The 26,662-nt window shown below is 46.6% G+C and overlaps 1 protein-coding gene across 14 annotated transcripts in view; it reads left to right on the forward strand.

The window, feature by feature from the left end:
• The window catches only part of mast4 (microtubule associated serine/threonine kinase family member 4), a 115,008-nt gene that overhangs the window by 73,096 nt on the left and 15,250 nt on the right, over window positions 1-26,662 (forward strand). For 6 of the 14 annotated variants that reach the window (XM_023795659.2, XM_023795697.2, XM_023795737.2 and 3 more), the window contains 14 exons: window positions 10,593-10,681; window positions 14,502-14,571; window positions 15,212-15,232; window positions 15,922-16,000; window positions 17,840-17,994; window positions 18,313-18,388; window positions 18,527-18,736; window positions 22,164-22,265; window positions 22,356-22,488; window positions 23,940-24,001; window positions 24,429-24,520; window positions 24,909-25,117; window positions 25,318-25,456; window positions 25,679-25,811. In XM_023795659.2, coding sequence (XP_023651427.1) covers window positions 10,593-10,681; window positions 14,502-14,571; window positions 15,212-15,232; window positions 15,922-16,000; window positions 17,840-17,994; window positions 18,313-18,388; window positions 18,527-18,736; window positions 22,164-22,265; window positions 22,356-22,488; window positions 23,940-24,001; window positions 24,429-24,520; window positions 24,909-25,117; window positions 25,318-25,456; window positions 25,679-25,811 — 1,570 coding nt within the window. Of the gene's footprint in view, window positions 1-898; window positions 1,492-10,592; window positions 10,682-10,738; window positions 11,927-14,501; window positions 14,572-15,211; window positions 15,233-15,921; window positions 16,001-17,839; window positions 17,995-18,312; window positions 18,389-18,526; window positions 18,737-22,163; window positions 22,266-22,355; window positions 22,489-23,939; window positions 24,002-24,428; window positions 24,521-24,908; window positions 25,118-25,317; window positions 25,457-25,678; window positions 25,812-26,662 lie in introns of those variants that run through there. The other 8 variants (XM_023795678.2, XM_023795706.2, XM_023795714.2 and 5 more) reach the window with 7 other exon arrangements.

Below are 26,662 nucleotides of genomic sequence, written 5' to 3' on the forward strand. Positions count from 1 at the left end.
TGCAGGTCCCATTCCCCACCCACAATGCACAGATGTTACTGTAGCCAGAGTGTTTCGCCATATTGGCAAGAGCTCCTCTGAAGTTTGGAAAAGAATAGCAGTGCGTCATGTTCTGGTTTTATGTTGGTGCCCTCTGTGCAATTTAGAGCCAAGTGTCAAATTGTGTTTAAGATATCGCTGGATGGACATCCATGTATCTGGAATGCTCCCCCCGCCCCCCCCCATGATCTTCAGAGGGCCGCTTTCTCTGTGACGCCACTTGTCTCAGGGAGCAGTCAGAATCAGAACAGAGGCCATTATCTTCATCCATGGGTCCTTACCACCCCCCTGCCCTCCAGGCAGAAAAAAAGAAGCCAGATTCTATATCGCAGGTCAACAAACTTCAGATTCCTTAGGTAATCCTTGAGAAGAATATGAAAGCCGTAAATATAGCAGGTTTAATCTCGTGTAAACATCAATGCTGCCCAGCTTGAGAGACGCCAGCTTTAAGCCCGAAGCAAAGCAAGGCGGTTCCTGCACCTTTGTGTCTTTCAGCCGGCGTGGGGGTAGAGGTCCTGTGAGCACATGTAGCCTCGGCTTAGTTCGGGCTCTGAGGCATGTAATCGCTTGTTTTTACTGCACTGGGGCGGCGCCGATCCTCACCGGTTTGTGCTTGAGACACGGCAGTTTTTATGAGATTGAGCATTAAAGGGTTGTTGTTTTACTGCGTGCAATGTCCATTTCTTACAGGAGCCTCATAACACGGCTTATCTGCTGAGCAGCCGGATGAGAGGAATCGGGGGGGAAAGGGCGATACGAGCTGCTGTCAGGCACTCCCGAGGCAGACTTGCTCACTCTATGCTGACACGGGGGGAGCCAGAGCACAGGGCAGGGGACTCCATGTGGGAGGATCTTATTTACATTTCAAACAAGCCTCCATAATGCCTCCTGGGGTATTTTGCAGGGGAGCCAGATCGGCGAGAGCTGTGGACACACTGCAAAGCACGTTGCTGACGCAATGCTGTTCTCCCCTCACACCCCCGTTTAGAACATGAAGTGGTATGTCCCTGTTAGATGATATGGAGCATGTTTAGCAGAGGCAGTGTTTGGGATATGGATCAGACCGATTGAGGCAGGAAGGAGGGGGTGAAATCACAAGTCAACTGTTCAAACGTGCCGTGTCCTGGCATCCGACCCGCAGGGCCGAAGCCCCCCTGGTGGATTTTTCAGGACCCCCATCGGCTGGATTGTTGCGTTCTTTCCCGTCAGACCGTGCATGTCGCAGCTGCTTGCAGATGTGCCGGGAACGATCGAGCGCTTTACTGGGAGCGCTGGCGGTGAACCTGCATCCGCTCACCATTTGTTGGCACCTGGTCTCCTGAGATCCCTGCCGCCGCTGCCGGGCTGCTGGCATGATTCCCAGGTCATGTCCGACTCCAGCTTTTGGACTGTCCTCTCCAACTTTTCCATGCCCCATTTCCTCACTGGAGCTCGACTTCGCCGGTCTAAAAGGTATTGATCTAGACGTTGTGTTACCATGGGGTTTGGAGTGCTGGGTTTTTTGTTTTGTACTTGGTTTGTTTGCTTTACCTTGGATCTTATTCTTAATTTCGCCGGATGGTAGCAGCAAGACGGAAAAAACACGTTTGGGTGTTTCTCCATTGTGTGTGTTTCTTTGTCGGCTCTGCGGTGGCTTCCAGTTAATGTTTGATTACTATCTATACATTGTTGTTCCGCCCATGTGCCAGGAACAAAGGATTTTTACAAATAAGTTCATGGAGACAGCAAGATCGAATTTATTACAAACCCTTTGTGTATTTGTGTTTTTGGTATCGGTTCTGAAGATTATTAGAAGACCCTTCCACCCAATACACTAATGTCACTCATCTTATGCCAGGAAAGCTGGAAAATCCAGAATTTCAGCCAAACACTACCATTGCCTTTCAGTTATCAGGAATCAGCCATCCCCACGTGCTTCTTTCTGGCGTAAATGGTTTCCTGTGGTGTAAGAAATCCCTATGAATGAGAGGGAATGACTTTCTGTTCCAGTAACATGACCCCAGAAGCCCTGTTCCCCTCTGTAGTGTCACTCACCCTCTTGCACAGATCAAGCTGTTGAGGCGTTGCTCCGCGCCGAGGCCTCCTGCCAGGCTAATCAGCGGCCCCGCACTTCTCAGCTTACTTTGTCGAACTGTATTTATTTATTGATGATTTCCTGACCTGCTCACACCCTTTCCCTCCCGAGGTCGTGTCAGTCTCTGGGTTGGTGCCTAAATCTGCTTGCCCTGTATACTATTTCCCTATTGTTGAGCTGGAGTTGATGACAGCTAGAGATGCATTTATTGATCTCCTGAAAGGTGTTGTGAGAGAGAAGATCTTAGGGAGATAGTTTTGGGTGGTCAGTGGTCAGGGATGGGAGATGTGTTGAAGGTGTTTTGTACAATGGGATAACGGATTACTGAAATCAGTGGGAATATTTGGCTGTCTGGGTGGTGCGCCTTTGACAATGCCAAGACGGACAGTGGCGTACGCCGTTTGTCATGCTGGGACGGCGTGCTGTTATGGCGACCTGCTTCAGCAGTGCGGCTGTGTGGAATAACACAAGACAGTGCTCTTATTCGTCATATGGGATGCCAGCCATGCTGACTGTTTATCTGACTTCGATGATTATATCTTGGAAATAATCACATGCAGCATTAGTTCATTCCCTTAACCAGGCACCAGATCGTTCAGTTGGTCTTGTGTTGTGGTTGAAATTTTGGCAGATTTTCATGCGAAATTGACATTTTAATCTTGGTATGGTTGACCAATAAAATCGCTCTCCTTTTTAGCCTGTGTGGTTTGTTTTGCTTGGGTGATTGTATCTTTATCAAGGTGGTGAACTGCACGGTGATTATCTCTTGGGTGTCGCTCCATGTGGAAAATACCTCTTGACTTGGTGCTACACTGTTGCCGCTTTAGCAGTGAGGATCCCCTGCTCTCTGCACATGGTGGCCTCTAGCTCTTCAGCCTCTTCCTGTTGTGGGTGTCGGTGTGCTTCTACTGTTTTGTCCTTTATTTTAAGTGGGCAAGGGACTTAATTGTAGGGCTCACCATTTCTCGAGGTGTCATGGAGGTCATTTTGAAATGGCCAATGGCACAAATATACAATGTATAATTTTCGATTATATTTTTAAATTTGAAATCATGTCGTATTTTTTCCCCCCAATTATTATATTAAACTTTTGCTGAAACTTAATATAAGTATGTTGCTGATTTACTGATGATTAATAGCTCTTTCCTTTAAGGAGAAATGTTTCTGTTGTGAGTTGCTCTTACCAACTTCAGGCACCAGATGTATAGTGGTTAAGACTGGTTTTCTAACTTTGAGTTTGGAGCTTTGACTTGGAGCCCTTCCTTCCAGTTTCAAAGTATTACTTGGAGTGCCAACTTAATGATCCTGAATTAGCTATTAAAAGTGAATTTAGATGGCATTTTCTAGCATTTGCATTATTTACAATTCCGTCTGTTGAGCAAGGGCTCAGGTTTTTTTTTTTTTTTTAAATCTGAAAGGGGGAATCCCCCCTTTGGGTTATGTGACATCCTGATGCTCCCTGTCTGTATGTGTGGGAGAGCTGTGGGAAAATGGTGCAGGATTTACTTTTGCGTCACTCTTTTGCTGCTGCCTTGTTTATCCGTCAGGTGTCTGGGTGCTGCCGCTGTTGTGTGTGCCCTGAGCACGGGCGGGATTATCTGTAGGTAACCGTGAGATTACACGCTGGGGCCTGTTCACGGCCAAGCCAGAAGCATGGAGTCCCGTCTGTCGTGCTGGCTGCCCTCCAGCATGTGGCTCAGGTGGCTGGGGGCCTCTTGTGTGCTGATAGCTCTTGACATCAGGCTGCAACTTAAATGAGTAAAATCCAATCGAAACGATGAATGGAAAGAAGAGAGCTGGCTCATCTGGGTGGGACCGGTTCAATCTCATTAAGGAAGTGCTGCTTATGGCTTTTTCATGACCTTACGATCGGCATCATTCAGGAGAATTTAAGAGCGGTCTAACGGCATGTACTGACGGCTCTGCGGCAGCTACAACCTCTGCAGTGTGTCCATTAAAATCGAGGTGGTCTGGGTGACCTTATCTGAGAGAGTGACATGGCTTAAGGTCCTGGGTGCTAATAATAGCCCCGTGGGTGACGCTATGTGGCCAGAGGCAGAGTGCTGATCTCTGTACGTGTCCCCAAGCACAGACCCAAGGAACGAGGCTCTGACTCACAGTACTCTTCACCAAGCTAGACTGGCTGTGACACCAAAGCAGATGGAAATGAGCCGGGCCTGTCTCAGTATAGGAAATTATTTAATAGGGCTTTCATTGCCCATAGTCGTGTGTGTGTGTGTGTGTGTGTGTGTGTGCCCTCTTATGGACTGGCATCTTGTCCAGGGCGCACCCCAGCCCTGCGCCCTGCACTGGCTCCAGGCTTCCTCCGAAAACATTATAATGAAGAGGAGGGTGGATGGATGGGTGGATGGATGGGTGGATGGATGTACAGGATTAAAAAAAGAAGTCTGATTTATGACCTGTGTTAAGGTGGGTAACTTGTAAAGTGTACTGTGTTTTTTATTTATTTTGGTGGTGTGCCCCTTAGTAAACTTCAGTAACCCCCAACGTCCCCCTGAGCACATGTACCAGGTGTGCAGCTGGACAGCATATGGCTGCAGTCTTTACTGCCGCCCCCCCACCCCCCCTTCCCCGTTAGGCTGGACGTGAGCATTTGGATTCGGTCTGTTGTGTAAATGCCGTGTTAAGCGATGTCCCCACGGTCTAGTGCTCTGTCGTGGCAGGTCAAACACACACCCACACACCCGCACACACTGCTGAACGTGCGGTAGGGGCGGGGCCACTGCCTGAGTTTCCCACACTGCTGCAGCAGAGCATGTTGGCCTACTTGTAAATATAACCTCCCCCCTAAACTCCTTTGTCCTTCCTTTGGATTGAATACATCCCAAGACAATTACACCCCCGCCTCCACTCCCCACCCCTGATGGTGTTTCTCACTTTCAATGATGCAGGGCCCCGTTTCTGTGAAGACCCGGTCGAGAGATTCTTCTCCAGACAAAAACAGCGTGGGGTTCACTGTAACTCTGAGACCCTATAATCTAGATATGAGAGCCGTTTATTCTTTCCTTTACTGCTAAAAGGGGAATATTAGCATATGTTTATGGATATGGCTTTGGCCCTGTTTCCTGCTGCCGTCAGCCCTGAATGGGGACTTCCCCAATAAAAACCAGGTCCATTGCAAGCATTTTGTAGCTGAGTTTCCGGAGCCTCTCTGGTCCTACCCGTCAGTCCTCTGAGTCAAACTCTCTTCAAAGTGGGCCTGATCCCACAACACGCATACTATAAATAAAGGCGGTTAAAGGTGATCTGCTTTGCACACGTCTCCTAGATGTTTTTTCCGGTCGCTGTCATGATATAAGTATTGCGCAATTTCCAAGAAAGGCCTTTAGGTCGGGGTTATCGGTTCTGCTTAGAGAGGAGTGGGTTTAAGGAGTTCTCTCTCTGTGGGAGTACCTGCTTTATCAGTTTCACTGAGCTTTCGGGGAAATCACAGAACTTCCTAAGGAACCGTCTCTATCTGAAGTATCGTAATGCGTCCGTCTCGTTTGCCAAGTGGGAACTTACTATGCCATCAAGAATTTTGGTCCATGAGCCTAAGCAGGTGACCTAAATCATTAATATGTATGATTTTTCCAGTCACACTGCACCATTCTAATCATGTTGAAGAAGCTATAATGAAATTGAGGTGAATTTACAAGTCCAGTATAATGCAGGTGGTATAGAAAGGTGTCATTGTGCTCTATCACCTTGGTCAGATGTGGTTTTACCAAACTGGGATGAAAATGTCATAATACGGTAAAAGTGTTCAGTGTGTGATGGGTTTCATATTCAGTCTTTTCTATGAAGTTGCTGAAGTTAACTAGGGCAGCATTAATAAGGAGTAGGAATCTTGCTCCTCAATCGGTAACCCATCATCAAGCCGCCATAGGCTGCTTTAAGGCACCTGCTGTCTGTGTAAAGCTACACACACACTCTGGTTATGAGGCTCTCCAGTCACTTTAAAAGCATTCTGGGAAGAATAAAACCTCATCACTGAGCAACTGGGACCAGCAGTGAAACTTCATGATGGTCTTTTCACGCTCACTGAAGAAATAATGCTAGAGTGTTCATTTTCTGAAAGGAAATTCTCAGGATTGTTTGGTGTAGAGGATCCGTAGGTATTTTCAGGCCAGTGTGCTTTCAGACATTATCAATGTTTTTGTTGATCTGGTCACTGCAGAGTCACAGTGAGCCTAGAGTCTATCCTTGGAATCACTGGGAAGAGGATACTCTGGACGGGATTCCAGTCCATCGCAGGGCACCCACACACGTCGGACAGTCCAGAGCAGTCTGATTGCATTGCGGAGACGAGAATAACGGGAGGAAACCAGCGCAGACAGATGGCCTGTTTTTAATGTGTGCATTTGATGGGAGATACTGCTGCTTGTTTGTCTATTTTGTCTATAAAGGATGCTTGACTCACACAGACAGCTCAGCTAACTGTGCCTTACATGGAGTCTGTCTGAAGACCAGACTTTTCATATGAGTCACCAGAGCCAATGTGGGACCCACAGCAAGGTCTCAGCCATGACCTCGGGCAAACATCGCCTGGCGTTTAAATAAATTCTACCATTTTCTATCAATGTACTAGTTATTAGTAAGCAGTATGGGTGAGCTGTTTTAGGTGCTATGCTTACCATGTTTGAACTGGGTATTTTAATTATTCATGATGTTCTTTGGTGTTTTTTAACAGAAAATGTGTTCATCTGCAAATTTTTGACAAATGCCTGTATTCTTCTGCCTCCTTTTCCACTGGAATATCATCCCTCTAATATTACAGCCGTCTTATCCTGCGTCCCATATTTCGGTCCATGCTGGGGTTATGTAATGCTCAAGAACTCGAAATTAGAAGGAATTAGATCCGCTGCTCTCGTCTTAGTGGAACCGGCTCACAGACGTTTCCCGCTTTGATCGGCCGTCGTCATTGTGCCTCGCTGACGGCCTGGGGACGGGATTTGCCAGGGGTAGGAGCTGATGCCAGTCGGAGTTGCCGAAAGCACCCAAGGCAATGGCGGGCGAGCAAGCGGGCGGGCGGCTCCAATCGCCCGCCTCTGCTCCTCTCGGGGCTCTGGAGCTGTTCCCGGGCGCTGAGTGTTTGTCACTTTGCTTTATTCTCTTCGGCGGGATTCGGGCACAATACAAGCTGTGAGGAACAGCTCCTGGCTCCAGCGATGTTTCATTTACAATTCAGCTCCATTCACTGGCCATCTCAGGGAAAAATCAGCTTCTTCTTTTACCTTGTTTTCACTTCTCCGCTTTTGATTCAGTACAATTTCGGAGATGTTTAATGTTTTTATGGAATATCAGACTTGAGGTTCTAGCATTCTTTCATGCGTATTTTTGGTAGTTGATCTGCTTTGTCTTGTGAAATGGGATTAGCTAAAAACAGCAACTTAATACCATGCAAAAGAATCCTGTCGATTCTGCTTTAGAGTCCCTTATTTGAAAATCCCTCTGTGTAATGTAGCCTCATATTAAACACAAAAAGAACCACAGATTTGGATGATGTCGTGCACAGTTATGTTGTCAGTGCCAGCCAGAAATATGACAGAAGTGGGAGTTTTTATAGACAGTAAAGTTTAAAATCTGCCCTGTGTCCTCTTTGCTAATAGTTTATATCATTTCCCAGGCCTTTTGGAAGCAGTTTTTGACAGCTGATGATTTGGTGATGTCATCCTAGCTCTGAAAAGTTAATGTAGTGCTTGTGTGCTGACAGTAAGGTCACTTTGCTTTAAAATCCAGATGAGCCATTTCAGGATGTTTTGCAGTTCTTGGGAACACAAAGATGTGACAGCCTGACTATTTAAGTTGTGTTAACTGATGTCCAAAGGAATTTCTGGTGCTGTCATGCACAAGTCAGAAGCCGTTGCTTAAAATGGTAACCATGGAAAGTTCCAGGAGTACACAGCATATAGATGTTATTTGTGATTAAGTAGTTTGTGCCTTGTGAAGTTTTCCTGACAGCGAATGACTGTTCGTAATTTGTATGAGTGGATCTACTTCTATGGGATTCGTTGTTTTGTGTAATGGTGAGCTCCTTTCTCTTCATTTGCACGGGGGTCGGGGGGGGAACAGGGAACAGGAATCTGGTTAACAAGGTTCAGGATGACAAGGGAGATGGTCGCATGCCGTCCCACATTGGATCCCTCATCAGGCTGCAAGCTCTGTGTGTGCTCTAGTATTTTGGGTACAATAGCTATTGCTGTGTAGCTATTACTGACAGCTAAAACTCTACATTTCAGTTTTAAACTCACAGCTTTATTTTTAAGTAATGTGTTTTGTTTTATTATTGTGACGAAACCTTACTGCCTAAACTTGTTCGAAGCTTATAAGATCAATGGACCATTTAAAAAAAAAAATTACTTTAACTGTCATTTTTATTTATCGATATATAAAGGATATGCACAAACCTTCAGCTTGGGCTGCTTGATGGAATGGGCTCATTAGAAACCCGAGATCCCATTTGGCACGCCTGGCAGTGGCAGTGTCTCCACAGAGCTACGTGGGTGGGTCGGCTGGGAATTAGCGAGAGCATCATTGGGGCGTGGTAAGAACCGCATCAGGTGTCTGGGTTATAGGAGACCAGTATGCGAATTAGAGAGATCCAGCCACGGTCAAAGTTTTGTCCACTGACGTCATGTGTGACACTGGAGGGTTTTATGGGAAAACCACAGCCTGAGGAATGGGACACTGTAAAGCAGGAGGTCTGGTATTCTCTCCCAATTTCCTCCCCAGGTGTATATTCCACTGCTTCATTCATTTTTTGGGAATTCCATCCATATACCATATCAAATGTATTTTCTTTTACAACCATTTCCTACATATCCAGTTGCACAGCATGCACAATGGAAAAAGAACAGACGGAAACAGGCGGAAACCCCCACAGACTTCATTGCTTATTTATATGAAGATGTCCTTTGAAAATCTATGCATCTATGTCACTGTATATGTATGCTGGGTTTATAAGTATGTGTGTGTTACACGTCAAAGTTTCTGTTGGACGTTCAGGTTGTAACAAAGTGAAAAATTTCAAGATACCTCCTTGCCTAAGGTAACTGAGAATATTTAGAGCAGCTGTTTCTGGTGAAGAGGCTTTACCTTTCAGTAAGAGGATCTGTTTTGTAAGCAGTAAGTATGTCAGCACAGAAGCATACTTCGTCTGTCCTTCAGTGCATGCTGGGATAGCCCCTCCGCTCTTCAGTCATTACCGAGCACTCTAGAGACATCTGTAGCTGTGGTCTGATTATAGCAGACCTGGGGAGATCCTGACCCGTACCTACCGGCTGACCCTGGGCTGTGAATGTGACATGTCTGAGTTCTGAGGATGCATTGTAAATAATGCAGTACCTAAACCAGAAGAGTTACAGGCTATGGAGAAAGACTGGCAGACGGTAAGGACTAAAAAGTCTTACGAGTGAGCTGTGTTGTAGTTTTAGATCATCTCATTGTGGTAGCTTGACCGCCAGCGTTGTATAGTGTCACGTTTTGTGTGTCTGCTGAGTGAAGAGATGGGAATTAAGGAGACCTGTCCGCCAATTTTGGTTCTCGGGGCCCTTTGATGAAATGGCATTGTAGAGATGCCAGTTCCCATAGAAGCATTTGCAGCAGGATGCTTAGATTAACGTGTGCTGCTGTAATGAGGTCGCCTTTTTATTTAGCCCGAGCGCTGTGCTGAAACGCCGAAAGGTGCAGATCAGCATGAGCCGTGTCTCCCGGGATCAGCCCCTGGTGTCCTTGTAGGAATCTGTGATCTCCCCTCACGGCCGACGTGGTTTAGAGCGACTGTGTCCCTGAGCGTGTTCCCACTGGCAGCTGACTCACTCTTATTCGCAGGAGAGCTGATTAAGCTGAAGGTCACCTACTGTTTGAAGGGCTTACGTTAATCAGAAGGGTTGCACCCCAGATGTGTGGTGTAACTGTACAATCAGGCACTCAGAACATTGCATCTGCATCTGACATCGCACCCTTGACGGGACCCTCGATGTTCCTGCCTTATTCTTCCTGTAGTAGCTTCCAGTATGTGACGCTTGGTGGTCAGCACGTGTGGCCCAGTATGAATTACTGATTATCATCTTGGGTTGTGTGAGGGTTTATGTATGGTTTGGTGCCAGAAAACAAATTGGTTTGTATGTTTCATATATATATATATATATACACACACACACACACACACACACACACACACACACACACACACACACACTCATGCACAAAACAGCTTGTGAGTTTTTTGGCAGTTGTTTGTATCGTTGTTTTGCGAGTTAGAGATTACAGGTTGCCTGGCTGACAGCTGCCCTTACTTGGGGTTTCACCCTTTCTCATTGTTCCTATGCATCGCTCCCGTGCTGGTTTTTCTCTTGCCGATGGCTCCTCCTGTAAACTGAGGCTTCGCCCCTTTCCCCAGTTTCACACGTGTCACAAGCTCAGCACCTCCTCAGGTTCTCCCCAATGTAACCTAATTCTCTGTTCCCTTCTGCAGCTGCCGGACGAGCAACAGAAAGAGCCTAATAGGAAGCAGCCAGCCCTCGGCTCTCCCGCGGCCCCACTCGCCGCTCTCCGCACACACAGGTGAGTGTTCTAACACTGGGGACACTGGCGCCCCCTTCAGCCTGACTGACACAGCTGCTTCTGGTTCTTCAAACTCCAGAGGAGCTTATTAAAACTCATGATTGTGGATTGTGACTGTTTCTGCTTGAAGGGTGCAGATTGTAAGTCTCCTTAACACCTGCTGCCCGCTTCTCTACTCTTCTGGTCTGGACGCATCTTTGACTCCTGTCTGTAAACACCAATAAGTAGGTGCATTTTGGATTTAGCTGCAAGTTCTGCGTATCTCTCTGTTGTCAGCGGCACAGAGCTGAGACTTAATTTCCTCATACAGTTTCTCTTGTTAAGCACAGGAACTTAGTGAAATTGATTAATCAGGCAGTTACTGTGGCGTATACAAATATGTCAACAATGTCCATCTTCTCTGAGCTCCATTTAGTTTTAGGGCTTAAAAGTAAAATAAGATGTGAGAAGTAAGTTGGTGCCCATCTGTTTGTGCAGCTGTTTTTATTTGTCAGGTCAAAGCACCCAATCTCTAATTGTGTTGGTCACTTAAACGCCTCTTACTGAACCTTATTACTGTACTTACATGAAATGAGAGACTTGGCACGGCAGGCCCCCACCTCATCCGGCAGGGGCCATTGTTCTGGCTGAATGAAAAAGCAGTTGGCCGCTCCTTGCAGAGAGCCCTCAGCCTCTGACAGCGGGCCATCTCCTGGGAGAGACGTTTTTCTGGGGGCCGTTTCTCACCGTTGTGACCTTTTTGACTTTTAGTTTTCAAAAAGTAGCCTTTGTTTAACCTTTAGCCCAACGAAGTGCTTTATCTCAATCAGCTTTCTGGTGAAAAATGTTTTTAACAGCATTTGTCATGCCTAGGATGTTGCGTAGCTGTAGACCCTAGCTGAGACATTCAGTCTGAGAAAACTCTCCCAGCAGAGTGTGGCAAGATTGGCTGGTATAGCAGTCCAGCCCTCCATGCCCTTGCCACATCTCCCTCTCAGCGCCGCCCAACAGCGATTGTGACTTTCCTCGCAGGAAGCACGTGTTCTGCAGTAAAGGGAGGGGGCCCTCTTCCCTGCAAATAGCATTTCCTCCCGAATTGGCGCTCCGCGATGCAGGGAGGCGTCTCACTGTATAAATGTGGCTGAGGTGCGGTGGCTCACGGTTTTGACCCACCGTCCCCAATGAAGCAGGAGCTGAGCGACACTCTGAATGCGGCCAGCAGGTCGCCACCCCCCCTCGGAGCCCGGGTGCAGCCGTGGGAATGTGGTGAGTTCGACCTGGCTGCATTGCCCATGCAGTACTGCGCAAGGCGCATGAGGGGTTTACCTGCCTTGCTGGAACATTCTAAAGGGTCGGCTTGCAAGCCCACACTGGGAGTGTTAAGCGGGGCCTGTTATTGGTCTGGTTTTGCCGGCTGTGGGCTCTTCCTTTCTGGATGATCCCAGTCTCCGCACTGGATAGATGTGCGGCTGCTGTCAGGAACAGGAAGAGAGCGTTTGCTGCCCCACTCTTGGTATTACTGATCCCGCTCTCCCGTTGGAGGGCTGTGAGGTTTTCAATCCATTATGATTGTAAAGTACTAGAAGGACTCAAGTCATTTTAACAAGCTTTAGGAAATTAGTACTTTACTTCGTGTACTTTGTTTGGTTGAACCCACCCCTTTGTCTGTTTTGAAGCTGAAACTTAAACTAGGAAGGTCCTAATTTGGGAAGGTTCCTTTTCTTAAAGTCTACTCCCTCATTAAAGTGAAATACCATGTTAGTAAGGCCAAACGCACCTCGTCTCCCCAAGGTTTTGGTAAATATCACCTTGGAAATGATCTGCAGCTCGTAATAATCTAAAAGCTGCCTGTAATGTCTGTGTGGAATGGTACGGTGCTTGTTGGAGAGCCACACAGCATTGGGTGTGGCCGTTGCGGCTGAGTAATCCTGAAGATCGAGCTTATAGCTCCCCCTCATTGATGCCCCTCCTTCTCAATCTGGTCCCTCCCCTTGAACCCTTGTATTACTTGTAGCACAGTTGAAAAGGTGACATTACTGATGAGCCAGCGGCCCCCTCGCCGATCAGCGCCGCCGGGATCCCCTTATTATGCCTGGAAGGGCTGTCATTGTTTGGCGGGCCTAATTAACTGTTTACCTCCCCTCAGCAGTTGAGTTAATTACACGCTCCATCTCGGGCCGAGCGCCGGCTCCCCTTCGTCGCAGAGACGGAGACGCCTGTAGCGTTTGGGAGCCGAGCTGCCAGTCGGAATCCCGCAGCGGCGGGGGTGTACCGCGGCGAGTGTCCACGCCTTGTGGGGCATGCAGACAGACCCGCCCGCTGACTCGCAGAGGCACAGCGAGGCCCTTCTTTGCCAAACGAAGGTCACACGTCGCAATCCATGCCACCTGGCTTGCCGGTTGGCTGCCACTCACCCTCGGCCGAGCTGCCTGGGGCGGGGAGGGGGCTTTTGTTCCCACAGCGTCTCCTTCCTGCCGTCTCGCCTCTTCCATCCTGCGGGTGTCAGGGACTGATGTCGCGGGCCGTCTTTGTGAGAAACCAGCCGGATGTGTGTGTGGGGGGGGGGTCGGGGTGGGCTCCTGCTGAGGGCCGTGCTGTTCATATGGTCATAGTCCACACTGACTGCCGTGTATGAATGAGCTCGGGTGTGTCAGAATGACAGGAACGTTTTGCTTAATTACGGTCTTTGACCATATAGAAGTGTTTTGTAATTCTGGACTCTTTTTAAAGCACATTTCATAAGAAATATTAAATGAATGTTTTAGTTTGATTTTGTGCAAAGTGTTTAAGACTCTGAAATCTTTTTTTTCTGGCAGTGTGTGGATGAGGGAGACACTTGCCTGGTCTAGCTGAATCACAGGATAGTCTTGCTAGTCAGATTTCACACTGAATTCGTTTGTAAATACATTGCAGTCGATACTTTCATTATGATCGCTGTGTTGCTGCTCTGTCTCATGGTTTAGCCAAAGCTACTTGTTCTATTTTTTTGTGTATGTTAGTGATACAAAAGTTTTAGTATGGAGAAGCAGTACAGATGTGAGAGAGAAGCACCTTCAGCAATGTAATGCGGAGTGGCATTTGTTACTGGGAGTTACTTTTGCAAAATGTTAGACTCAAAGGTTGTCTTTCCAAAATGTAGGCCTTGAGTCGGGAGAATGGCTGCACCTCCACATGAAAGTCAGGAGAGATGTTGGTCACATCATCGCTGGTTGGAGGCCTCTTGTTGAGTTGCTGTTTGTCAGTAAGGTATTGGTTCTGTGCCCTGCCAACGAGTCCAAGAAGTAAAACATGACAAATTGCATCACCTGTTCATATGTGTAACTATGAATGCGTGAGCTAGGAGGGTGAACTTACTAGCAATAAACTCTTTCCTTCGGGTGTCAGTGATGGCAAGACCTGCATTAGTTGTGCTGGGCTTATGTGGGGAAAACAGCTAGTAAATGTCATGAAAGTAATGCTTCAATTACTGATACTTAATCTGCTTTATTTATTGCAGGTGTGTATATACCACAAAAACCACGAAGGAGATGTTTTAGGATGTTTTAGGATTTTTCACATAAGAAGGACGCATTTTCTTTAATTCACAAAGTACACATGCTGCCCATTTATTAAATGAGCTGCATATATGTAAATGTTGTGAAACACAATAAAATGCTTTCAGAATCATGAAGATAAATGTGCTTGAGAAATATTTTTTCATAGTGAGCCATGCAGATGAAGGATGCCATTCTGTCTGACGCTCCCGGCCCCCCCCTCTGTCTGTACTGGGTCAGTGAGCCATGCAGATGAAGGATGCCATTCTGTCTGACGCTCCCTTCTCCCCCTGCTCCCCTATTTACAGGAACCAGTCCCCAGGATAGCCCCCGGAACTTCTCGCCCAGCGCTTCTGCGCATTTCTCCTTCGCACGCAGGTAAGTGTCCTATGAGACACTGGCGGAGAGGCTGGCCTTCCTCATGATGAGCTCCTTCCTTTCATCTGGTAGGCTCGTGTTCACTGCTGAGTCCAGTCAAAATGGTAGAAGCCCACATTATGATACATGGTGCCACACACTTCAGATTAACCACAATAATGTTTCTTGATACGACAGCACACATTGCCCTAATGGATCTGTACCTGTGTGGTAAAGTTTGCAAGCAGAACAGCTTTTGTTTTGCTAATTGGTGTACACGGCCATAGAGATTTTTCAAGGATGGCTCCGTGTCCCATGTTAGATTCCAAATATTTCTCAGCCCGCATTGCAAAGGATTTGGTGGCTGGAATAAAATGGCTCTTCTGGTGCATTAGGTTGTTTGAAATGGGAATGAGAAGCACTTTGAGTGTTAGACCAGTTCTGTCATCCATGATGTAAAAAGAAATTAAAATATAAAAACTAGGCAACTATCACGTCGTGCCCATCGCTGCTCTTCTGCGGTCCTGTGTCTTGTCTGCATCTGGTCACGCTCCCTCACACTGCTGGGGATTAAGTTCCACATCTCCCCCCCCCACCCCCTTTCTTCCCTCCCCCGGCTTCGCTCCTACCCGTCACGATTTTCTCTGATGCTGTTCTTCAGTCATGGCCACAGACCTGACAGGTAAAACACAAAATAATGAATATATCAGATGGCTGCCACCTCTCTCACTGATATATCCACTGTTGTGCGTTCAGGAGTCTATATTTATGTATATTTATCAACATGCCAACCCTCTTGCTGTAGTTTGTGTTCCTTAACCAAGGCATGCTGTAAGCGTGTGTGTCTTCCTCCTCTTCCTTGTGTGCTTCACCCTAATGTAAACAGAGCAGAGGCCAGAAATCCTTCCTGGGATCCGTTAACCTCTTTCCTACTGAAATCATGATTGGGTCTAATTATCCTTTTGGGGGAGGGGTTTAACCTCCATCTCTGGTGTGACGTGGACCAGCGGACCCCAGACTAAGTCTGAAGTGTTTGCCTTCCACGCTCTCATGCGAGTCTTAGCAGTCCTGACACCATCTTCACTCTGTGTTTGAGTTCAATAAGGTCTTTTGTTTGGTGGCAAGAAAATCTTGCTTGTGGATTTTCTTGGCCTTGTATATAGAATGTTAAGTATGTTTGGGGTTGTGAGTTACTTTGTAACTTATTAATGAACTGATTACGGGTCAGAACAATCAGTTTTGTGTCATGCAACCATTTACATGGCACCGTTGCGTTATGTGTTATTTCTTGCTTTTTTTGCCTGTTAACTGAAAATAGCTGTTTTTCTCTTTGATTTGATTTAGCACTCTCCCTTTTTCAATTTTATCCAGGACCGATGGCCGGCGCTGGTCCCTGGCCTCACTCCCGTCCTCTGGTTATGGGACGAACACGCCCAGCTCCACCGTTTCGGTAAGTGCACCCCTCACTGCATTTCAGCACACCTGGTACACGCTGGAAACGGGTTGGCTCACAGCCGCCTGTGTAAATAGATCATTAGCAGCAGAATGGTAATTAGGGTCGCTGTGACAGCTGGCTGCGGGCAGGGGCGTCCTCACGTGCCCGATCGCGGGGAGCTTATCTTGCAGTTCCCGTGCACTACCCACCCTCCGAGCATCGACCAGAGATGAGGAATTCAGCAAGCTATAGCCGGGATGGTTCTCACCGTCTGCGGCCGCACTGGCTGGTAGTGAAGAGAGAGGCCCGGTAAACAGATCTATGGACGGGGAGGGGGGGGGGACGACTCCCCTTTGTTCGGACAGCTTGAGCAATAATTAAGAAATCGGTTTATTACTTATGTGCTGCCTTTTCTCAATCATCACTTAAATTTTAACCTTTTGTACTATAAAAATCTGTTTATTAAGGTAAGTGTACTGCTCCGTGCATGTAGCTGTTGTGGAAGTAAAATTGGACATTAGTAGGCCCGGGAGGGGAGGCATATTGGGTCTGTTATCAGAGAGGTTGATTTATAATTTTTCTACCACACTGTCATATAGCTGTGATTCTCAAAAATGAATGCAAAAAATGGTGCGGCTGGGTGAGCCACGCTGTTGAGGTTCAGGCCCCATGGCTTGAAGGCACTTAAGCATGTGTCGCTGCCCCTGCGCAGTGCTCAGAAACTGTCCCATTCTGTACTGTTTCAGCCCCAACTTGATGAAAAGCCTTGTGCAGCCATGGCCCTAAAGTCTTTGTTTTGGTTTGTCTTTACTGCTAACATAATTAAACTCAAAGTGTTTTAGTCATGCACATACTTGTTGTCACACCCACTATCTAGCTCTCGGCTTAATTTTGGTGATTTTTGGGTGTTGTGCCTGTGATCGGGAGGTCATTGGTTCAAATCCCAGGGTCATCAGACTAATGTCACCATCAGGCCCCTGAGCAAGAGCCTTAACCCCCAATTCCTCCTGTCACTGTCTGGCACAGTTCTTTCATAAATGTATGTTGCTGTGGATTAAAGCATCTGCTGAGTAAATAAAATATAAACCTTTAAATGTAAATCAGAATCAGAGCTCACTTCATTGCCATTATTTGCAAAAATACCAGAATTCTGGTCTGGTGCCAAACATGATACAAGACAAAAATTACAAGACATACAAGGGGAACACTTTTGCACAGAACACTGTTCTTAGGAGAGCAAGCACCAGTTTCCATTTGCGTGCACCCAAAAGTAAACGTGTTGCAGTTATACTTCGGAGGCTGGCTACTGACAACGAATATAGAACAGTGGGGCCTTTCTACACTTTTTCCATCCTGCGCCACTTTGTGAAAGTTCTTTATTGTTAAAATTTTGCTACGTACTACAAATGTAGCCAGCTTTCTCCAGTTCTAATTTAATTTCTCTGTTTTCAGCAAATGCTAAAATCAAAACAAATTACTGGAAATAAACTGAGGCTCAGCAGAAGTTTACATCAGGCTGCCTTTGTAATGAGGCAGCTGATTGGTTAATTTTAGACTGATGGTCCGCTGTAATGAAGAGTATGTATGTATAGGTATATATACCTATGTATTGCGTCCATCAGTGCAAAGTAGTTGGTGACAGAGAACTTAGCTTGGTGGTCAGAGCGCAGTGTGAAATGGCTCCCTGAAATGTGAGATGATTGAGGTGACGTGAGACCTACCACAGACAGCTGTCTGTCACCGAACCTCAGCAGCGGGCTCCCCAGACATGCGCTCTCCTCTCTGCACATTGGTGACCGGCTGAATCGTTAGTCTCTCTTTTTCTTGTTCAATGTATTTTCGTTTCATTTCCAGTCATCCTGTTCATCACAGGAGAAGCTGCACCAGCTGCCGTTCCAGCCCACTGCAGACGAGTTGCACTTCCTGTCCAAGCACTTCTATACGGAAAGCATCACCGGGGACGACAGGCGGAGGGCTATGCCCATGCGCCCGCGCTCTCGGAGCCTGAGGTAGGAGCCGCAAGCCCCGCCCCACCCGTGGTGCTGCTTGTTTATTAGTATTACTACTATTATTCTCTAATGTGAAGCATTAAAAACCTGTTTATCTGTATTTTTTTTCCCCTGTAAATCCATCTCTACTGAAAAATCCTCCTTAAAATGCAAGGCAGGATATTACACATTCATTTCTAGCTGAAGTGCCTACACTTTTATCTTTGTGCTGTGATTCACTATCCAAGCATTCTTAGTGATGCCAATGTGAAACGTTGGTGGTTTAAAACAGAGTGCCGTGTCCGACTGCTGCACATCGTCATCATTTCTGCCTTTCAGCCCTGGAAGGTCTCCGTCTTGCTGTGACAATGAGATCATTATGATGAACCATGTCTACAAGGAGAGGTTTCCTAAGGTGAGGGGGCCCCCTTTCGTGCATGTACTCTCTTAATGATGTATGTGGGCTCGCAGAAAAACACCCCCAGAGGCTACCTAACCCCGGGTAAGTTGCCATTTGCTGCTAATTAGCTCTCGTGATCTCGGCCTACTCCAGGCCACCGCTCAGATGGAGGAAAGGATCCAGGAGATCATTCTACACAACTCCCCGGAGAGCGTGCTGCCCCTGGCTGACGGGGTCCTTAGCTTCGCCCACCATCAGATCATCGAGCTGGCCCGCGACTGCCTGGAGAAGTCACGCCAAGGCCTCATCACTTCCCGCTACTTCTGCGAACTCACCGACAAGCTGGAGCGCCTCTTCCAGGAGGTGGGCTCCCACTGCCTTTTCCTGAGCGATAGATGCAGCTCCGTCCTGTGGTCCGTCACCACCGCCTGGTGACCTGGCAGTTCCTTGATAACAGCTGGTGACCAGCAGTAAAGTCACACGCTGTCGCTGAAATGTCTGACGCGTCTGAAAATGAGCATGTGACTGTAATGAATCATGTAAAGGTCATTGAACCGATGTTCTGCATGTCCCAGTGGTGATGGGGTATGTTTTCACATGTTTTCTTTGTAGTAAAGATACAGGCAGAGTGCATTTCCTGCCTGTGATGCCCTTTCTCATTTCCACTACAATATAACTGTATGTGTCTAACCCTGACCCTGCAGTATAACCATGAATGTGTCTTATGTGTGGTTTGGTTCCCATCAGCTGCCTCCTATATCCCTTTTCGTGGTGCTGGTGCCGGTGCTAAGCAGGTGCCTGATATGGGACCAGTTCTGTGCTTTTCCACTGTCAATTAACTGGTACCATGTCTGAAAAATTGGCTCTGGCTTGGCTCCAGAGAATTGCCAGTCTGAAACTGCGAACCCCTTATGTTGGCGTATGGCAGTGGTTCCCAAACTTTCTCTGCAGGGCCCCCCTTTTCTAGATAGCGTTATTTGCGGGTGTGGTACCATCAGATTGGAAGCATGCTAATATAACACCCATATTCAAAAAAGGGGATAGAAGTAATCCAGCAAACTATAGGCCAATCAGTTTAACTAGCATTACTGGAAAAATAATGGAAGCTATAATTCAAGTGAAAATGGTAGATTACCTAGATGCAAATAACATTATAAAGGATAGCCAACATGGATTTAGGAGAGGTAGATCCTGCTTAACGAATCTGCTTGAGTTCTTTGAGGAAGCTACAAGTGAAATTGATCACAAAAAGGCCTACGATGTGATTTACTTAGATTTCCAGAAAGCCTTTGATGTTGTCCCCCACAAACGGCTCTTGTTAAAGCTTAAAGCTGCAGGAATTTTAGGAACTGTGGCAGCTTGGATCAAAAACTGGCTAACTGATAGGAAGCAGAGAGTAGTTATTAGAGGCACTATGTCACAGTGGGCCTCCGTTTATAGTGGGGTACCGCAGGGTTCAATTTTAGGACCACTATTGTTCCTAATTTACATTAATGATATTGACACGAATACATATAGTAAACTGGTTAAATTTGCAGACGACACTAAGGTGGGCGGGGTAGCAGATACTAATCTAGCAGCAGAGAGGCTTCAACGGGATCTGGATTTAATTAGCGAATGGGCTGATACTTGGCAGATGAAATTTAACACAGATAAATGTAAGGTAATCCATGCAGGGAACAGAAATATTCAGTACAGATATTTTATGGGTTCCACTGAAATAAAGGTAGCTGATTACGAGAAAGATCTCGGTATGTATGTTGATGCTTCCATGTCCCACTCTCGCCAATGTGGGGAAGCAATAAAAAAGGCGAACAGAATGTTGGGTTATATCTCTAGATGTGTGGAGTTTAAGTCAAGGGAGGTGATGTTACACTTATATAATTCCTTGGTAAGACCCCACCTAGAATACTGTGTGCAGGTTTGGTCACCATACCTCAAGAAGGACATTGCTGCCTTAGAAAAGGTGCAACGAAGAGCTACAAGAATGATTCCAGGTCTTAGAGGAATGTCTTACGAGGAGAGGTTAGCGGAACTGAATCTGTTCAGCCTTGAGCAAAGGAGACTAAGGGGGGATATGATTCAGGTCTATAAGATTCTAACGGGTCTGGATGCTGTTCAGCCAAATGACTATTTCAATATTAGTCTAAATACTAGAACTCGTGGCCATAAGTGGAAATTAGCGGGAGAACATTTTAAAACAAATTTGAGGAAGCACTTCTTTACACAGCGTGTAGTCAGAGTATGGAATAGTCTTCCTGCTATTGTAGTGGAAGCTAAAACCATGGGTTCCTTTAAATCAGAGCTAGATAAGATTTTAACAACTCTGAGATATTAGCTAAGTTCTCCCCAAACGAGCTTGATGGGCCGAATGGCCTCCTCTCGTTTGTAAATTTCTTATGTTCTTATGTTCTTATAGGAACATTATTGAGCCCCCCCCCCCCCCCATTCGAACTACACAGGTTCAGATTCAAACTTTATTTGAATACAACTCCCTTTTCTAACTGAGCGAAACAAATGCAATTACAAAATACAAATGGTACAATTTCACCACTGTGGGACAAAAAAGAGCAATCAATTAAAAATAAAAGTCCAGTTTTGCAAGTTTGAAATTATGCAAATGCAGATTTAACATTCCTGTTAATATTCATTGGCGTACACGAATTAAAGTTTGTCTTACGATTACCGTATTTCGTTTTTAATGATAACCGCAGGTTTCAGCCTAAACTATAGAACAAAACAATACTAAATCATATCCATTAATTGATAATCTCCCTGCACTTCATGTAGAAAATTTTAAACCGCGTTTTTCATGATATGGTTAGATTTTTTGTCCGGCGCTGCAAAATGTCGCCATGCGTCACCATGTCACATGGTACAAAAACCTTGCAAGAGCAAGATGACTTAAGACAGATCGTACAGCACCTCTCAGCCGGCTGAACAAACTGGAACCGCCTCCGTGACGACACAACTTTGCCCTTATTAGCTGAAGAACGTGACGTTTGTATCCCAGGAACTTCCGATGCGTTATCTGCAATTTCTCCCGAATATCACGTAAAGCAGTGAGAACTGGTTTTCAGTTAATTTACCTGGTAAAATAAAGCTTAAATAAATGACATAAATGCTCTAATAGTACACATAAGTTAGTGGTTTATTTATTGTTAGTTACTGTAATGTTGCGCTGCGTTACTTGTTTAATCGTCCAGTCTGTGAAGAGATTATTTTAGGGTGACACATGCCCCTGAGGCTATCCCATTGGTGCGCCCTTCCGCAAAACCTCTGCACCCCCCAGTTTGGGAACCACTGGTGTATGGGAAGGGGTTATGGTACACTCCAAACTTCTGCTGAGCCTCAGTTTATTTCCAGTAATTTGTTTTGATTTTAGCATTTGCCGAAAACATGGAGAAATTAAATTAGAACCGGCGAAAGCTGGCTACATTTGTAGTACTTAGCAAATTTTTAACAATAAAGAATTTTCACTGAGTGGCGCAAGAAGGAAAAAGTGTAGAAAGGCCCCACTGTTCTATATTCGTTGTCAGTAGCCAGCCTCCGAAGTATAACTGCAACACGTTTTCTTTTGGGTGCACGCAAATGGAAACTGGTGCTTGCTCTCCTAAGTATATGTTCAAGACTGTGACATACATAGTCACTTCGACTCCACCTGAGAACCAGCTCCCTGTCAGCACCGGCATGGCTCTTGTGGAAAAGAGGTTTCTGTCACAGTGGTAACCGTTTCAAAGAGACCCTGAAATGTTTCCAGCCATCATTTGTTCCCTCTGGCTCTGTTTAGTCCACGGAGCGCTCGGAAAGCGGGGAGGTGGCCTTCATCAAGGAGCTCGTGAAGAAGATCCTCATTGTCATCGCGAGGCCTGCACGGCTTCTTGAGTGCTTGGTAGGCCCGCCCATCCATTGTTCTCCGCACGCAGCGCCCCCCTGGATTTCTCCCAGTGACACTATCCTTTTCTCCCCCCACCCATGGTAGGAGTTTGACCCTGAGGAGTTTTATTACCTTCTGGAGGCAGCAGAGGGCCATGCCAAAGAGGGCCAGGGCATCAAGACAGACATCCCACGCTACATCATCAGCCAGCTTGGCCTCACCCGCGACCCTTTGGAGGGTGAGGAGTATGTCACGGCCTGTCGGGGAGCCCCCGGGTCGCACGTGTGCATGTGCACGACCCTCAGTGCCTCATTGTCCCCCCGGTCTGCCTGGCCCATTGCTGAGTTGCTTGATCCTGTGTCGCTAATTACAATTTCAAATCTCTCTTTGAAAATGGTAAATAAAACACACCGCACAATATGATATTTTGAGGCAGCTGATTTCTCATTCGGGTTCCTGGGCCCGTTTTCAAAATGCCCCAGACATATAGCAATTAGTTTAGGTTAACCCAGACACTTGTACTTTTAAATTATACATATTTTTTTAATTTAACCTCTGTGCTTATATGGAAATCACTCTGTCATGACAGGAAGTGCTTTGGCCTTCATTTTTCAAAATTTAATTAACTTCAGACACTTTTCTGCGTAGGTCCTATTATAATAACCTAAAAAAAAGTTTTAAATTGACCCATCCGCTAATTAAAATGGGCTTATTATGCAGCCTTGGTGAAGTTCTTCGTATGGAAATTGGTCAGATATTCACTAATGCAGTTTTACAGGCAGTGAGGGGCTGAACAGATGTTACATCTGAAGTGGAACTCTCGTTGATGTTAATGTTGGCAGTAGTATCTAAGATGTTCTGGAGCGGTCGCATCTCTGAGATGAAGCATTCCTTCATGATTGGCTTTATGGGACGGGTGTTTACCACCAGACGCACAGAAGGCGGTTGTGCATTATGGGTAATCTGAAACGCACATGTTCCCGTGAGTCCTCGACACGTTACGTTCGAGTGCCGTGAGATAATGTCCCCAAGTGCCAGTCTCTCCATTTTTTCCCTCATCAGCGGCCCTTGTGTTTTCTTACCCAATGTATGGAAGTCAGCCGAAATCAAAGATGGCAGATGGCTCTTAATGACATGTTTATTGCGTGAATGTCGTCTCGGCCTGGGGGCGGTTCCAGGCTGTTCTTCAGCAGCCCCCCGATGGGACTCGTGTCTCGCTGATCGTGCGCGTTTCTTCATTACTGGTCCCAGCGCGCCTGTTTGCCAACGTCTGTGATGCTCACAGAAGGCCAGTTCTGCCATGTCCGGTTTCTTAGGCATGTCCAAAATGCACTGGGCTGATCCTCAGCATCCGAGTCAGCATCTAATAAGGTTGATAAAGTGAAAACCCAGCTCTTTTACATGCTGGGAATGTGCCAGAAAAAAAGTGCAAAATGCTGATTCTCCCTTGACTTGCTAAAGACTGACTGCATGCAGTTTACGGCCTTTTGTTGTGCGTTAACCTCTGTGACATATTACTGCATTGTTAATTAAAACATTCTTGTGGTTGAGAGACTCACCACAATGGGCCTGCATTGTTTAGATATTAAGGTATGGCCTAAGATCTCCCTTTTTTGAGCCTTCTTAGCTTTTGTGCTGAAAAGCTCTGGAACAGTACCCATGGCACTGACCTCACTGTGTCTCTTGTAGAAATCGCACAGCTGGCCAGCTATGACAGTGGGATAGCAGAGACCCCGGAGACCGATGACTCGGTGAGTGTTCATCTGTGACCTCAAATCCTCAGAAACGCTCCTGTCAAGCTCTCCAGTGCGCGGAATATTTTCCTCCCGTCTTTATCAGTAGTGCTGAAATGATGTTTTTTGCTAAATTCTCGGCTTTAATTCTCAAAGGGTGGCAGGTGCTGTAGATTTAGCTCATTTATCTTGCTGGGCTGTGTACTGGAGCAGTTCAGGCCGAGCATGTAGCTGATGGCGATTACAGAAGGGCCCCTTTGGGGCCTAACCCAGAAACCTTCAGGGGACACGTGAACCAGAGCTCCAGCTGCTGCCCCGAGTGATTTCTCCATAATTACACAGCATAACGAGGACTGTTAAAATGTTCCTATCAGTTGTGTATATGGCTTTTTATGGGTGAGGTGGAGCTCCTGGGCACTGATGTCCGTCTCTCTCACCTGCTTAGTCTCAGAGCCTCAGCGCCGCCTTGAGGTCTCGACGCAAGCCTTGCGAACCCGACTTCGAGATGATGAAACTCATCAGCAATGGCGCATACGGGTAAACTTTTATTTAGCTGTCGTGTTGATGTTCCTCAGCCCAGGCTAAGCTTCTGTTGTCTTTATCTCAAGTTATGGTGGAGCAGATGTCGATGTCATACGTAATTACAGCTAGAAGTGAAAACCTAGAACATTTAAGGTCTTTGCGGTTCTCTACAGATTCAATGGCAATATGTCATCTCAACAGTGGACCTTCTGTGAAAACCAGATGTTGTGCCATTAGTTTTGACCTTGATGGTCGTCATTAGTCCCTAGTATAGTACATTGCCTAAAATGTGAATTTTTAGTAATGTTGCATCAGGCTAGCGGATTTCCTTGCTGTATCATCTTATGGTTGAACTTTGAGAAGATCCAAAGCCTTGTGATACAGTGCCTCCTTACCTCCACAGAGCCGTGTACCTGGTGCGGCACAAGGAGTCTAAACAGCGCTTCGCCATGAAAAAGATCAACAAGCAGAACCTGATCCTGAGGAACCAGATCCAGCAGGCCTTTGTGGAGCGTGACATCCTGACCTTTGCCGAGAATCCCTTCGTGGTCAGCATGTACTGCTCCTTCGAGACGCGCCGGCATCTCTGTATGGTCATGGAGTATGTGGAAGGTAGGCAGTGAACAGCCAGAAATGATTCAGAGCCGTTGGGTTGGGTTGTGGTGAGGTAGCGAGCGGCGCCCCCTGGTGCCTAAATAATATCAGTGGTACAGAGTACAGTATTTGTTCTTTAGATTTCTTAGTCATGCTCTTCCAAAGATTTGCTAGGCTGACTGTGCCTGACTGTGCCAGTGCCTGTCTGCATCCCTCAGGGGGCGACTGTGCCACCCTACTGAAGAACATGGGGCCACTGCCCGTGGACATGGCCAGGATGTACTTTGCAGAGACTGTCCTGGCCCTGGAGTACCTCCACAACTACGGCATCGTCCACCGGGATCTGAAGCCAGACAAGTGAGTAAAGGGGGCCAGAAGGGCCGCCGTCACGGAGGGTCCTGAGCCTGTGGTACCGAATCACCACTGCTACTCATGTATGGCTTATCTGCCTCCCACATGTAATGAAGGGTCATATGGTCATTTTTAGAGGGTGTCTTAGGAACTTGGTCATTCTCTAATGGAGGTTAAGACCTGTAGCCCCGGGGAGGTACCGTGGGGTCACCCATATCTCTCTTTCAGTTTGCTGGTGACATCCATGGGGCACATCAAGCTCACTGACTTCGGGCTGTCCAAAGTGGGCCTGATGAATATGACTACCAACCTGTACGAGGGCCACATCGAGAAAGACGCCCGCGAGTTTCTCGACAAGCAGGTGCTCACGGGGCTTTCAGTTATCTCACTTTCACCACACTTGGTCACTTACCACTTTACCCAAGACTGTCCACCTATAACCTTTCAGAAGGTAAATTGATGTGGAAGGTGCTCAGAAGGTCTTTTACTCGCTCAGACATTTGACGCCATCCCCCTGAATGCTGTGTCCTTAGATGTCTGTCCTTATGTCTAAACCCATGTCCTCTGGCAGTGGTGGCCATGGCATCAGCAGATGCGCGTTTGTGATCGAAACATTGCTGGTTCGAATCCCTAGACCAGCAAAGTACCACTGAGGTACCCTGAGCAAAATACTGCCCCCAAGCACTGCCAGGTGCTAAATTAGCTGCCTCCTGCTGTGTCACAATGTGACATATGGGTTAAATGCAGAGGACACATTTCTTCGTTGTACACTGTGTGCTATGGTGTGTCAGCAATGACAACTAATCACTTTCCCCCTTTCCTGTACACTGTAGGGACTGTTTTCCAGTACTTAAACCACGCATTTGTCCACAAATTGTCACTACATTGATGGAAGGGGGGGCCCCAAAGTGATTTATTTATTTTTGAGAGGGACCCCAGAAATAACAAACCTAGCCTGGCATATATACAGTGTTGGGCAAGCTACTTGTAAAGTGTAGTGAGCTAAGCTATCAGTTACTGAACAATAAATTAAGCTTCACTACTTTAAGATTTCTAGGTAAAAGAAAAACCATATTAACAGCCATCTCATTTCCTCAGGGCCTCTCTTAACGAGAGAACTTCTTCACACCCCAATTAAACAAGTCGATTGAAGTCACAAATGAACTTTGTGTTTAAGAACCGTGTTAAACTGATGACATGCAACACCATGAT

Source organism: Paramormyrops kingsleyae, chromosome 7, assembly GCF_048594095.1.
Source record: "Paramormyrops kingsleyae isolate MSU_618 chromosome 7, PKINGS_0.4, whole genome shotgun sequence".
Taxonomy (NCBI): Eukaryota; Metazoa; Chordata; class Actinopteri; order Osteoglossiformes; family Mormyridae; genus Paramormyrops; species Paramormyrops kingsleyae.